General features: G+C 25.1%; 1 protein-coding gene across 1 annotated transcript in view; it reads left to right on the forward strand.

Moving 5' to 3' along the window:
* LOC129612057 (serine-rich adhesin for platelets-like) overlaps positions 1 to 8,639 on the forward strand; it is an 87,919-nt gene extending 79,280 nt beyond the window's left edge. Inside the window, exon 2 of the mRNA XM_055525507.1 lies at positions 8,246 to 8,639. Coding sequence (XP_055381482.1) covers positions 8,246 to 8,262 — 17 coding nt within the window. The 3' untranslated portion in view covers positions 8,263 to 8,639. The remainder of the gene's footprint in view (positions 1 to 8,245) is intronic.
* The last annotated feature ends 7,479 nt before the right edge of the window (positions 8,640 to 16,118 follow it).

The following is a 16,118-nucleotide window of genomic DNA, read 5'->3' on the forward strand; positions in this document are numbered from 1 at the left end:
CTCAAAAACTCAAATACTAAAACTTTGTATATTAAATATGAATTTTATTATAGTATAAGAATGTAGATCTTTGTTATATGTATGTATATGTAAAAACATTCTCTTCCATTCAGTATTTTTACGTTTCAAATAAACATTTTTCTAAATTAAATTAATGAGAATTTGTTATATTGAAAAATTCTTACATATCCTGCTTATTATACAAAGTTTTCTATTGCATATTTTGGGTATGATAAAAGTTTTTTTATTATGATTTATATTGTGAATAAATTAAAGAAATAATCATTATTTTCGCACTCAAGTATAATAAATTTGGAATTTAATATTAATTATGAGTTCGACAATTTTTAGGTATAAAAGTGGCAAATAATTGAAATTTAAGATTATTTTCGATTTTCTCATACAAGAAAAATATATTGGCACTTATGAATTTTTAGAAAAATTTTAATAAATTTAAATGATAGTTATAAATAAAAAGTGGTAAGCAGATGAAGCTTTCAGGTTTCAATTATGAAAATCATTTGCTAGATGTAATTTGAATTGAAATCTTAAAAATATTTTATTTAAGACTACAATTAACGCGGCAGTGCTCAGTCGAAAATATTCTTTTAAAAATTAATTATTAAAGATTACAAACCTCTTAGTTTGTTACATTTACCAGCCCGGTATTCTACTTTTCAATAAATTTAAATTACAATGATCAATATAGCAAATTTTTTCATTTGAATTTGATGGGACTCAAGTCCAATCTTTAATGTAAATATATTTAACATCCTGTTAAAAAATCCTGTTTATACATACGGAGACATCTACAATTATCAACAATACTATATCTGTTAATCAATATCAACACGTACAAAATAAAATTTAGTGTAAAATCAATGTTAAACAAAATTTTCGAGTGATTTTGACAAATTTAAGGAAAACTTTAAGAATTCTATTAAACATGTATGTTTCAAGAATATGTACTACATGCATACAAATGCATATTACATTACAGACTTCATTTTATATATACAAACATTTTAAATAAATTCTCTCATGTGCATTTGAAATGCAAACATTTCAACTATTCTATATAAAGTGCGAATTTTTTGATTCAAAATAGAAAAAGTGAAGAAAAACAAAAAACCAATAAAATTCTATAGAACTTTAAAAATCTTAGAGAAAAAAAATTATTTTATAAAAATGCCATTTGAGTTCTTAGTAGGTAAATCGATAAAATCATGTTGGTAAATCTTTTACAAAAATAAATTTAGAACTTAAATCTTTCGAATTGATGTCATCTACATTTTTATTATAATTTCGACCTACTTATCAGCAAAAGTATAAGTTAAGAGAAATGAAAAATTTCAAAATTGTAAAAATTTGTTTTTATTTTATTAGGAGCAATCCGTTTCCTTTTTTTTTCTTCTTTTCCGATTCACAAAATATTAAAGTAAAACTTTTTTGTGAATTTCGGCAACAGGAAAAAAAATAGGTGTACCCTATATCTTTTTGTATTACGAGTATGAAAAGTTCAATAAAATTCATTTTCCACTGAAAAATCTTAACAAAATGGAAAGAAAAACAAAAATGGGAATAAGGTGAAATGAAAATTTCAAATTTTCTTCTTCTTATTGTTTTCTATTCGAAGTTTGTTTGTATAAGTTTTTTTTTAAGACAAATAATAGAAAAATCTGTTTAAACTTGGCATCGTTACCATATTACAAATCTATAAAATTGAAAATATTTTCCATATGTAAACCTTGTTGATTTTGTTAATTTTTGGAGAAAATCACAATTTTATCATTCGGATTTAAATTGATTTATAAAAAAATAATATTGAAAAAAAATAAAGTGCCTATTCAGACAATATTCAATTTTCCATTAAATTTCAATTCAACGAATGTAATAATCACAATTTTCCATTTGTTTTTCCTGTTCTGTATTATGAAATTTAAGTTTTATGTGCAGTTGAGTGTTTCAAAGAAATTTTTAAACTGTTTGTACTATCAATTAAGCATTCCAATTAATTTTATAATTGGAAAACAATCAAAATTCACACAAGATTTGAATTTTGCGCCATTTGTACGGTAAAGTGTTACCAACCAAAACAAAAAATACAACGTGACAGCTGACAGTTAAGCGTTATTAAAAATGGAGCGCTACACAAAAGAACAGCGCATTTTTATTATTGAGCAATATTTTGTAAACAATGAAAGTTTTTCGAACAAAATCATATTCAGCGATGAGGCTCATTTTTATCTTGATGGCTTCATTAATCGAAAAAATTTATCGATTGTCACAATCAGAAAATCCACAATTTATTGATTATTGAGAAACAAATGCATCCACAACGTGCCATTGTTTAGAGCGGATCAAACCATTCTTCTTTAAAAATGCAGCTGCTCAAACAATAACGGTTAATGGTGTTCGCTATTGGGATATGATAGTCCAATTTTTTGTGTCAAAAATGCAAGATACATGATTTCAATTAGACGGTATCACATGTCATACAACCCGAAAAACAATTCAATTACTGCATGAGCCATTTCCATGTGACATAACGTCGTTGAATTTTTCGCCTTCTTTGAGGTTTTTTGAAGTCTAAGGTTTATGTAAACAAGACGATGACCAACCACGCCTTGAAAGAAGAAATTGAGCGTTTTATCAGTGAAATTCAGTCACATTTATGTATAACAATTTTGGAAAATTTCAACAAAAACGCGATTGGGTATGTGTCTAGAAAGCCGTGGAGGCCATTTACCCGATATGCTATTCCCCATACCCTATACTGTGTCTTCTATCAAAATTACTTCTTATGTGAGTATTGGAATACCCTTTAAAAGTAATTTCTTCGTAAAAACAAAATCAAAATATGAGCATGATTGCCCCTGATGGTATGCAATTTTATGCAATATTGCATTTTTGACGGTATTGTTTAAAATATTTTAACTTTCTTTGATGAATTTGCTTCTTCTTATTAATGCATTTAAAAAAAAAAACATTGTGTTACAAAAAATTTCTGATAAAATTCTAATAAAATTTTTCTTTGGCTACTTATAAACAAAATTTTCCAATATCGCACATAATTAAACGATATGAAGAGCTAATTTTAAATAGTTTCAACCTATTGCTCGTAGTTCAATAGTAATAACACTTAAATCATGATCTTTCAATTTTGAACTTCACTAACTGGGAGTTTAGATTCTTTTTTATGGACAATTATCTAAAACGATCAAATTTTTACCTTAAGTTCAATATTTTTTCTCTTTCTTTGTAAGTAGGACTAAGTTTTTCATTTTCTTGGGAATTTTTGTTTTTATTATATACGAAAATAAAAAGTAAATTTTTCGTGTTCTTTTCCTATTTGTTTTTTTTTTGTATTTTTGTTTTTTCATCGATTATATGGGATTTCCTTTCTCGTTTCATGAATTTTATAACTTTTTACATCGCTTGTTTTACGTATATCTTTTACAAAGCCTTTTTCAAGATGTTGGCTTAATTCAGAGACTAAAAATAATACGAAAATTACTTTTATATAAAAGTTTTTTTTTTTTGTATAACCTTTGTGTTGCTTTCACTTACCAATATTTTTTTTTTCATACACACAAAATTCTCTATATAGTTTAATTTTATATTTTCGTTACCCTTATTGGCTTTTTTACTTTTTTATAATAATTTTTTGGCGTTTATTTTTTCGCTTTTTGTTTTTCTTGTCTTGGAAGGAAAATTTATTCAATATTCTTTTTCATTTTATTTTTTTATTATCCATTTTCTTATAAAAACATATTTCCACTTAAAATACACACCGAATAAAAATTTTGAAATCGGAAAAATCCTTTGTATAACATTTTGATAACAAAAGAGAGAGAGAGAGAAAAAAAAAGCAGAATAAAACAAAAAGACAATAAGAAAGAATGAAAAAATTAAAAAATAAAAACAAAATGGTGGTGTTTTTAACCTTTGAATTTTTCCAACCATTATCCTTAAAACCATATTATATTTTTATACCTATATCTAATACCTTAAGTATTATTGTTATTGCGTACACAAACTTACATGACGTGCATAGATGTTTACATGGTGTGTATATGTGTACATTTATACACACATGTAATATTTACTAAAACATGTGGATTCATTTATTTGATAACCAGATGTGGATTTTTCCCTTTTTTATTTTCAGCATTACATTTAAGAAGGCTATACACATATTTACGCTCATAGTACTATCCATGCTACACACAAGCATTCCAATTACCATATAATATTATTATTAGCATTTATTTAAATATCAATTTCCTATATATGCAATTGAATGAGGCGCGTATAAACGGTGAAAGGAAAATTCTTGACTTCTTAATTTTTTTCACAGTAATTCTTTTTAATTCTAATGGAAAAAAAAATTGGGAAATATAATTTTAAAAAAATTATTGGGACTGTTATAAACTTAATAATACAGGGTGGTTCATATGCAAGTGAACTGCTGTTATTGCATAAATTTTTATGAGTATAGATAAAACTATTGTATGCAACCAACATTTGTAGTTGAAAAAGTTTTTTTTTTTCCTTTGTTCACTCCTAGAAGGAGCATAGGGCTAGTGCATGATTTCTCATGCACTAGTTTCATAGCGTCATAGGGTTTAACTAGGTAGGTGACTAGCCTGCCATAGTTTTTATTTATATATTAATTATTTGAGGTTATTAATATTTACTATTTATTTTTCTTAGTTTTTTTTTTTTTAATATCGAATATTACGAATATTTGAAAATTACTTGTATAATATTTATTAGTATTGTATATTAAGTTATATTAATATTGAATATAATTTTTATAGTGACCTGACCGGGGTTTGAACCCGAGACCCTTCGGTTAAAGGACCGGTGCCATAACCACTGCACCAATGGTCAGATAGTTGAAAAAGTGATTCGTAGATATTGGGTAATCGCCAAAATTTTTTGACGGATTCTATCACGCTCCCTTAAGCGAGCATACTATCAATTCTCGTACATCCTGTATTTTAATATTTTTGTGTTTTAATTTGAACCCATCCAGCTGATAAACTTTTTGCTGTCAAAATCTGGAACTACGGAATGCTTAACAATTTCCCTGAGTTAACCTGAAATTGTCAAAAATATTAATGATATTTACCCTCCATAGAGCCCATAGAGTCCAAGAGTTTAATCCTCATCAATAATATATATTTTGATATCTGACTTCACAAAACTAAATAAAAAACTCATTATAATTCATCTAGCCAATTTTTTTTAAAAAAACTTTAATAGAGAAGGTTAGAAGGTTAATATTCTCTGCTTCTATATTATGCAAATAAATTCTTGACGATTAATTTCATAAAAACAACAACAAAAAAACAATAACCTAATTCTATTTTTGAAATTTATTTTTTTAATTCTTTAAAAGGAAATAAAAAAAAATTAATTGAAAATTTCGGAAAAAAACATTTACAATGAAAGAACAAAACAGCCGCCTTCATCGTCGCTTTTATCACGGAAATGAAAAAAGAAAAAACAAAAAAAAATTGCTGCTTTTTTCATAAATTTTCTTCAGGCAATATTTTTTTATTGAATATTTTTTTGTTATTATAGAAGATCTTAAGAAAGACGTCTTCCTTGAAATTTACAACATATTTTCCTATTTTTACATAAAATTATTTTGAACAAGAAAATTTATAAGTTCAGTAGATCAGTAGCTTCAAAATTTTGTATATAAAGTAGAGCATTATTTCAATTGTTAATTTTAAATGAATTTTGTACATAGCTAGGGAGCTAGTTATAAAATTGGAAAAATTGCTTGTACATTCAAATTGAAATTGTTGTAATTTTAAAAAATAATAATTTTAATAATGACATAGAATTAATAATTTTTATTTGGGGGTTGTTCAATTCGAACCATTGACATTTTTCTAAGAAATTCATAGGAAATTTAATATTTTTTTTTTTTGTTTTTAATAAAAAATTCAGAAATTGTAAAAATTTTAACTTTTCATACATTTTTCAAATATAAAATTTAATGAGTTTTTCTTATTTTAAATGGAAATATTAAAATATTTTATAGATTTCGTATAGGAAATAAATAAAATTCATAGAGGAAATTAAATAACTTGATAGCTTAAAATTTAATATCTACTACAAAAATATTCGTCAATTTTATTTTGTACATAAAATATTGCTGCTACATTTAGAATCCTTTAAAATATTATAAATTTTGTTTCGAAAAGTTTATTACAAATTTTGAAATATACAAAATATTTTTATTTTTTTTTTCATACCTACATAAAATATAAGAACCTACATAAAATATAGTAAAATGTACAAATAGGAATTCAAATATATTTTTTTTTCAAAAATTTAAATAAACATTTCCTTTGTTTCTCAAAATAAAAATTATTCAATTTTCAGTTTGTATTTTTTTTATAAAATCCGAAGCTCATTAATATTTTAATAATTGAAAATATTCTTGCATTACATGTTACATATACAGGGTGATTTAGTAATCATTAACTTAATATATACCATCGTTTAGAACGTCAAAAATGAGTAAAGTTTTTGTCATTCTGTGTTGACAGGCAAATCACAAATTTTGCATAAATTTTTACTAATTTTTACGAGATTTTTACTAAACCAAGCATTTTTGCATATCACTTTTCTCCCAAAAAAGATAGAAGCTTTACACCAACAGTTTTTGAAAAGGCTAGTAAAAGACTTATTATCAAAATACTACTTAATTTTGTATTTTATGTAATTTCGGAATATGAAGCGATTGAACTGTAAAAAATATTAAGTCATTTTTATTTTTTTAGTTTTCTCTGACCCGAGAGTTTCGTACACAATTTTCGGAAGCGAAATTAAATGCAAAAAATCTTTTATTAGTAGAAATGTCGTGAAAATTCGTTAAAATCCCTTTAGCTCGGAAACCAGTGAGATTTAACACCCAGTTCTGAACAAAAAATTATACCCATTTTTGATATCCTAAATGATGGTATAAAGTAAGGCACTGGTTACTGAATACCCCTGAATAAATGTTCTTTATTTAAAAAGAACCAACAGACATTGATTTATGTTATATTATGAGGTGCAGAATAATTGATAAGAATTTTCATTTTTACCAATTACATTTTATGGTTTTGTGTTTGATTTTAAACAACACTTTTCGTATTGGTACTTAACCATTTTAATGTTTGTCCCAGTTATAAGTAGATTTTCATAGAAAAGGACTATATCAACTGGCTATAACAATAATTTATGAATAAATAATTCATAATAGTTTCAAATGAAAATTTTTGTAAAATTGAAAAAGAAAAAACAATTTATGGAACTTGTAATAAAATATCAATGAATTTCCAATAAATTTGGTTTTATTTCTTGTAAACGTTAAAAAGCAATTAAAAATTTACTGGGAACACAAAAAATAACTAAAAATTTTATTATAAAATCACATTTTAAATCCTCTTAAATTTTTATATCTCTATATATAAAAATCCCAATAAAAGTAATTTTCGAACTCATAAATTAATGTTCACTACATTTTTTATGGAATAACATATTTTGTAGCTACCGAGCATATAATCGGTAAAATTAATGAACAATATTAATTATTATATTTAAAAAAAATTACTTATACCAAAATTTAAAATGGTAGTTATTCAAAATTAGTAAAAATTTATGCAATATTTGTGATTTGCTTGTCAACACAGAATGATAATAATATGAAATATTACTCACATTAGATGTAAGTTGTAGATTTTTAAGGGGAACCCAGTGGGACAAAAGTATGCACCAGGCCACCGCACCTATTCGCGAATTATTGTAGCCTCCCCATGCCTCCACCTATCATATCAGCGCTCTAAGTATAAAGACGGAGTTGGATAGCAGTTCCCAAACGCTTGGAAAGCACTATGTGCAAAATAATTGCAACGCCGAACAGCCAGTACTGGGCAGTCGCAAAGAATATGCACGGTGGTCTCATCACCGCCCTCACAAAATCTGCACACGAGGAGCTCGATTTTCGCCACATTAAATGTAACTAACTGAATAACATCTGAAAAATTCTTAAGATTTTACAATATCTTGTCTTAATGCGATAAGGCTCTGATTTGAATAAATGATATTAGTTTTTGGTATTTCAATCTATAGCTCCATAATTATTTGTGTTAATTGAAAAATTTTAACCCTAAACCTTTTGAACCAATCAATTACAGTTAATATTAAGATTAAAATATTTTTTACTTTCTCTTTTCAGGTAAATTTCCATTTTAAAGAAATTTCTAGTATTATTTAAAATATTATAAGCTATATGGGTAAGTCATTAGTAAGTTATTAGTTTAATGATTAGTTTTGATGGAAAAGCGGAAAAAAACCAATTATAAATAAATTAGCGATGATATTTTTTAAGACAAAATCTAGAATTTTTCGAACAATATAGCAAAATGAAAATTGAGCCAAATAATGCAAGCTTACAATATTGAATATAATTCGTAAACTTTATTTTAATTGGGCTATGTTTAGATTATTTGGATTGACTTATGTATAAAGTCCGAATCGACCGCAACCAATAATCAATATAGAAATATTTTAAATTGAAATAAGTTTCATCTCTTATTGAATAAAAATTTATAAATTTACGTATAATTGAAACACGCTACACATAGTCATTGAATCCATAATGAAGATTTAAACAAAATATGAATATAAGCACACATATTCAGAATTCTCATATATGCACATAAAACCTATTCTCACTACATATAAGTAAATTTTTTATGCACACAGGAAAATAATTCTGTACTACAACCAGCACGGTTGTAAGGTTTTTCATTGCAATTTTAGCACACAATATTTATTTCATATTATTGCTCCGCAAATGAATATTGAAATTTTTCAAAAAAAAATTCAAATTTAATATTATGAATATTATTTAGGTACACACAATTTGATAGAAATCAAAAATAAATTTTGATTATTTATCGGTTTTAAATTTCCGCATTCTTACACTACAATCTCATTATTCTAAATGGTATAAAGGGAAAGGTTTTCTATTTATTATTGCAAGTATAACATAAAAAATCAAAGATTCTAAATTTAATTTAAATTTTTTAAAGTTGAATGGGCATAGTTATAAAGATGCATTTAAAATGTAAATAAATAACTGAAATAGTTAGTTTTGAACAGTGAACTGAGATATCTAAATTAAATCATTCATGGATTCAATTGAATTGAAACAAAAGTTGTAATAAATTTATAACACTTAATTATATTGTTATACTCCTATAAAATACAATCTTTATATTGGTAGAGGAAGCAATCAATTTAGGCTAGGCAGAAAAGTTTAGGCTAGGCAGAAGCTCAGTATTGTTTACGTAAAATGTAAAATACTCAATATATTTTTATTTAAAGTTGAAAATATTTAATATTTTTAAATAAAACGTAAATAAACCACAATTGTTTACGTAATTCGTAAAAAACTCAATATCTTTAAATAAACTGTAAAAAACTCATTGCTTTTGTATAAAACGTAAATAACCAAAAATTGTTTACGTAAAATATAAAGAACACTATATTTTTATATAAAATGTAAAAAACTCAATGATTTTGCATAAAACGTAAATAATCCTATATTGTTTACGTAATATGTAAAAATCTCAATATTATTTCCATATAACATTAAAAATACTCATTGTACTTACATAAAATGTAAACAAGTCAATATTGTTTACATAAAACGTAAAGAACTCTATATTCCTATGTAAAACGTAAAAAACTCAATATTTTTGTAAAAAACGTAAATAACCAAAAATTGTTTACGTAAAATATAAAGAACTCTATATTTTTATATAAAACGTAAAAAACTCAATGTTTTTGTATAAAACGTAAATAATCCTATATTGTTTACGTAATATGTAAAAAACTCAGTATTACTTTTATATAACATACTCATTGTACTTACATAAAATGTAAACAAGTCAATATTGTTTACATAAAACGTAAAGAACTCTATATTTTTATATAAAACGTAAAAAACTCAATATTTTTGTATAAAACGTAAATAACGTAAAATTGTTTACGTAAAATGTTAAAAAACCGATTTTTTTCATTTAAAATTAAAAATGCTCAATATTCTTTTATAGATGAAAAAAGCACTACATTTTCTACAGGGAATCTGCCAAATCTCAATCTATAATTATTATTATAAAAAAAATTGCAAGACAACATGAGCCGAATCTACTAATGCTTAAACTAATATAATTGGAATTCAACATGTTTAAAAACAGCGTGTTCGAATACTACACACCTGGCCTCTTGGTGGCATTATACAGACAACAATTTAGAATGCTTTCAAAAGAAAAGCAAATACAAAGAAATTTTCTTAAAGCACACATTTTTCAAATTTATGCTGGAAATAATATAATAGAAACCACAAAAAGTAAATCGAATGCGGTAACAGACATACATAAATAAATTTTATCCCAATTTTTGGTTTCAAATATTATTTATTTGTGTAATGTTTTGTAAAACTGAAAGAGATAGAAAATATAATTTGAATTTTAAGGTCCTTTTTTCCATTTATAAAATGTTTATGTACAAAAATTTTCGAAAAACTGCGACCCTTAGAAAAGGAGCATCATTAAACTTACACTAAAAACAAGAATTTGCATTTTATTTTTCCCACAAAAAAATTTATTTTTTGTGAAATAAATTTGAATAAATTTAAAATGCAAAAAAAAATCATTAAAATAAAAAATAAATATTTTCTAGATAAATTTTAGATTTTTGTTTTCGGATCAAGGCTCTACAAATACCTATAAAGTATAAAGTTATGATTAAACAATTAAGAATTTTTTTTCAATTAAGAATTCACAAAATGTTAAAGGATTTCAAAAACATTTTTTAGTAATTTACTAATTGATTGACAAGTTTTCTTTTAAAATTTACAAATAATTTAATTGATTTTCTAAAACAATATTTCGAAAGTACAACGCGATTTGATATTCTCTAAATCGGTGGCATTGTACACTTTAAATAACACTTTAAATAACACCCCAATTATTAAAAAAAAATTGGAAATTTTGATCAAAATATTGTTTACCACTTTTATAAATAAAATTTCAATTTATTTTTGTTTACTTAAAACCAACTTAAGATAACAATTAAGGCCCTGATCGTCTATCTCGTTATTTTACTCGGAAAGTGAGTAAATATTATATACTTGAATAATAAAATTTTCGAGTGAGAAGAATTATTTAGTATTGCGTATCTCGTCTTTTTTTTGATATGCATACAAAATTTATTCACTCTGTTTTTTAAAAAGAGACGTTCAATCGATAAAATGAGAAAAAATGCAAAAATCCAATTGGTTATTTTCCACATATTCAGAACATATTCGTACAAAAGACCATTAATTTGTAACCCTATAAATATATAGTATCATAAATAATTCCCCAAATTAATTTCCGAACAAAACAGCATTTGTAAAACCTTGAACATGTAGCGGCAATTATTTCAACTAAAATAATATCGTAAAATGATGTTCCCGTAGCATCACTATGCATACCGCTACCTACTCTAAATTTTAGTAATAAAAGTAATATTTTTCCTTTTCCTCCTTCGAATTAGTGTAATGTGAAATGCCACTAGGTATAATCATTCTAATATAATAATTGATTCTATAATAACTAGTTCTAATATAAACAAAATTTGTATCATAAAAATTATAATTAAATTAATAATTGAATTTAAATAAAAATTATTTAATATTAATAAAATTGCATGATGGTATAATTAACCATCTATAACCACCGTATATTGTTCAAACCTTTTTAAATAAAAAACCTCAACAATATTATTATTTCATTTTCTTCCTTAAATTCTGAAATATCTAGTAAAATTAGTTAGTAATTATCTTGTGCTCTATTAAAAACTTTATCACTAATAAAAATGGTTGAAAGAAATGGGAACACTTAATATTAAATTTTCTCACTTAAACATTTAATATTATTAAAATAATTCGAAATTTTTCAAATTACAATAATTTTAATTCACACACTCATTCACTCACTGTCTTAATTTTTTCCCCCTGATAATTTTCGAATATACCAAAAAAATAAATGGAAAACTTAATTGAATGACTTTTATATTCCGCACTTTTTTGCTTTTTCATAGTATGAACAACGAAAATCTTATGCCAATAAATCTTCGACATTGAAATGAAAATTTATTCAAAAGAGAATATTGTGAAAAGAAGTCTAGACTGAGTAGCAATACAAAGGAAAGCAAAAAAAGAAAAGAAAATAAGAGAATCTCTTCCTTTTTTTTTTGTATCGTACCATCCATACATCAAAGTAATTGACAAAAAAAAAAGAGAGAAAAGAATAATAAAATACTCTTAAGTGAATAATTTACATATAAATATTTTAAAAAAAGTTTTTCAAGGGCAACCATTATATACCATCTAGTACATAGCACTTGTATATTTTTTAAAATTCGAAAAATTTTTTTTTTAAATAAATTTAATTTTGCAGAACAAATCCCCAAAAACTTTAATAATGTTCTTCCTATTTGTTATACAATTTTATTTTATAATTTAAAATCTTATGAGATTTTAAATTGGTCATTTAAAAACATGTTGTATATTAAAATAAAAACTTTATCCTTGTAAAATTTTTTCTTTAAAAACAAAAAAACAATGTGATTATTTAAGAACAATTTGTGATTATGACATTATCGGCCCCAAGATATATGCAATTACAATATTGTTAAATTGGTGGCTACAAATATTTATGATTTTTTTAAAAAACGAAGAATAGGTAACGAGTTGACTGTCCCAACTCTGTGGCACCCATACGAATGAAGATACCATAAAGAACTCCAATAATTTATTTTCTAGCTTTAACAATTTCTGAGATAATGCAAATAATTTCGAAGCTACCCGAACCATTACCGCGTTCACATTCAATTTAAATTGGGTTCCGGCAATTACTATTATAAATTATTTGTAAAAATTTAGACAAACGTACAGACGGGCAAACGGACAGACGTGGTTAAATCGACTCAGTATTCAAAGCTCATCAAAAACATAGACTTATGTCTATATCTCAGATCTTTGCGCTACAAACGGTAAGGCAAATTTATAGTACCTTTATACGAACATACTTTCGTACGGGTCTAATAATTACTATAAGTTAAATTTAAGATGCAGATGCAATTACCTTTGAATTCGTGATTAATTCGAGAAATAATTGAAACCAGTTTCCTCTATCTAAATTGAATTAGAGGAAAAGTGGAGAGTTTCATTCGCTCTCTTAATATTGCTCTTTCGAAAATAATTTTGTAATGAATCTCTTCTCGGAGTAAAAGATTCCCTTCGCCAACCCAGTAAAATTTTATTTTGCGTCAATCTCCTTTCGGTCATTTCCTTATAAAATTCTTTAAGTAATTTATTTAAAAAATAATCAAGAGCTCATGTTATTTTTTTAACACCTTAATTTTATTATTTTAAATTTTATTAAGAACATATTTTGAAAACATCCTGGACTCAGAACTTTTGTTTTTTTTTTTTTCATTTTTTTTATTTAGTTTTAAATGTCCCGACGGAAAATTTAATTTATTTCTTCTAGTTATTAAAAAACATTTTTTCCTTATAAAATTTAATTTGATTTTTATTTAAAAAATTTCTTATTCCTTCTGGGAAACTCCAAATCTCTTACAACTTTTTTGTTTTTACAATTTCTTTGGTTTTCTCATTTTATTTTGTGCATTAAAAGTTTTTGCATTTTTTAAAAAATTTTTTGTTTTATTTCCTAGAAATTTTACAAAATTTATTTTGCTTATTTTTTTTTCCTTATCCTCATAAATAATTCATTCAGTTGCAGTTTGTGATAAAAGTTACTTAATTAGAATAAAGGTGCATAGAAGAGTGCAAGTCTGAATACCGAAGAAAAAAAATTAGAATTTTAAAAACTTTAAAACTTTTGTGCAAATCATTACAAAGTATTATTTTGGAGACGGTGTCATTCTCATAAAATTATCACACTTTTAATATTTAAACGGGTATTATCAAAAGATTTTCGATAAAAAAAAAACTTCATATAAAAAATAAAATTTGCATAAAGTATAAAAGAACTTCTTTTGCATTAAAGCAAAGTTACATTTAAATCAAATAAAAATTTGTTACAATAACAATTTTAATATTGCGTTAAGTTTTAAAAATAGATAAAAAATGGGTTGAATATTAAGATTTTCTTTTCTTATTTGACTCATGTATAAAAAATTTTTCATAGGATGTTTAGAATTTGATATCGGGAACTAAACAAACATTGAAAGTAAACAGTTGGTCATGTCGGCCATTTGCTGCAACCATGATATTACTTAAAACTAAAAATTCTCAGTTATTTGTATATAGAAATAAGCATTTAAAACATTTATTTTTGGTGCAAAAAAGCCAATTTTTATAGCTTAAAAATTGTCGCTTACTATTTATTAAAACCGAAGACAAATACTTTTATAATTGCTCAAGAAAATTTTTCTCGGAGCTGTTTGGGATGGACCGGAATCGGATTTGTGCTAATACTGGTTTCTTCACTGGATATTGTACGGCGAAATATCACTTGTACAAACTAGGTAAATCGGACTTTCTTTTGTTAAGATTGTGTCAAAATGATGAGAAGATGACCATAATTATTCTGTCCGGCTGTACTACCGTGACTATCAAGATATACTCATGGGTTGGGCGTGACTCTCTCAGTGTTGAGGAGCTCACGTTCTATTTCCTGAAGATTATCTCCGGGAATTTACTTGAAACCCGGAAAGTATAAATGGGATATGGTAGGGTTGCGGTAACGCATGATTGGCTGAGGTGATCGGAGGGGAGGAATTCCTTTGCCTATATATTTCCCTTCAATTAACTACAATTATAAAAGAATGTTGTAAAGAGAGAAACTAAAATTGGATTTTCTGAAATGTGCAAATTTTGAGTAATGTCGTTGTTGCAGCTAACCAGAATTGTATAGTTACTAAGCTGTTTTCACAAAAATTGAATGTGTGGTGCGTAATCATTCCTTTTATTCTTTAAAACTCATTGTTTATTAATTTCATAAGATTAACTTTCTGTATGGTTTATTTAAAATTTAATCGTTCCGGATAAATTTCACAGCATTTTCCAAATTTTCCTTTAAAAAACATTTTAACTCACAATTCTAATATTTAAAAAGAACATTTTTATTGAGTTCAACACACTATCAAAAGTTCAATATTTTTATAAAAATTATAAAATATTTTTTTTGAATTCTTTTGAACTAAAACAAAAAATATTTGTTAATAATCACACCTATATATTTTTTTGTTTTAAGACCCTTAGAGCACTAAAATTTAGCTAAATGCATTCAAACATTTTTACATTTTCTTTGTTCTATATGAAATACTTTTAGTTCAACATATTTAACAAGCACTATACTGTTATACACATTGCTTTCATGTATGAAACACTGAATTAATGATGAAGAATTAATAAAAAGTAAATATATTTTTTTTTTTATTGTTTTCGACGCTCTCTAATAATTTCTTTTTTCCCCGCAGGTCAAAAAGCATATATACCTACGTGCATACATAAAATAAAACAAAAAAAAATTGTATAAATCTTCAACTTTGTACAACTTTTATCGTACAAAACAAACGTTTACCTTATAATTTTTCTGTGTCTGTAAAATGCATTCATTTTATTCTTCTCCACACCTTTAAATGCTTTTTAGTGTAACACTGTACCTGACAAAAGTCCACTTTGTAAGAGAAAACTAACGACTATAATAAATATTATGAAAAGTTTTTTTTTTTTCATAAATCATATGTACATATGTATACAGTGAAGTAAAACAAATGAATATGTGTGGTTGTATAACAAAGAAAATATTAAATCTCTGATGCATAATATTTTTCAACTTGTTGCTTGGAACTTTTGTTTATATTTCATAGAAAATAATTTTTGAACAAAAGAACTACTTAAACTATGTAAGTTAGTGTATGCTTGAATACATATACAAACATACATATAATATGAGCATATAAAACAAGTTGATTTTGTGCACCTCCGCACACCTTTATTTTTGTATTATATAACTTTTGTA

This window comes from Condylostylus longicornis, unplaced genomic scaffold, assembly GCF_029603195.1.
Source record: "Condylostylus longicornis isolate FDR11 unplaced genomic scaffold, ASM2960319v2 ptg000055l, whole genome shotgun sequence".
NCBI classification, from domain to species: domain Eukaryota; kingdom Metazoa; phylum Arthropoda; class Insecta; order Diptera; family Dolichopodidae; genus Condylostylus; species Condylostylus longicornis.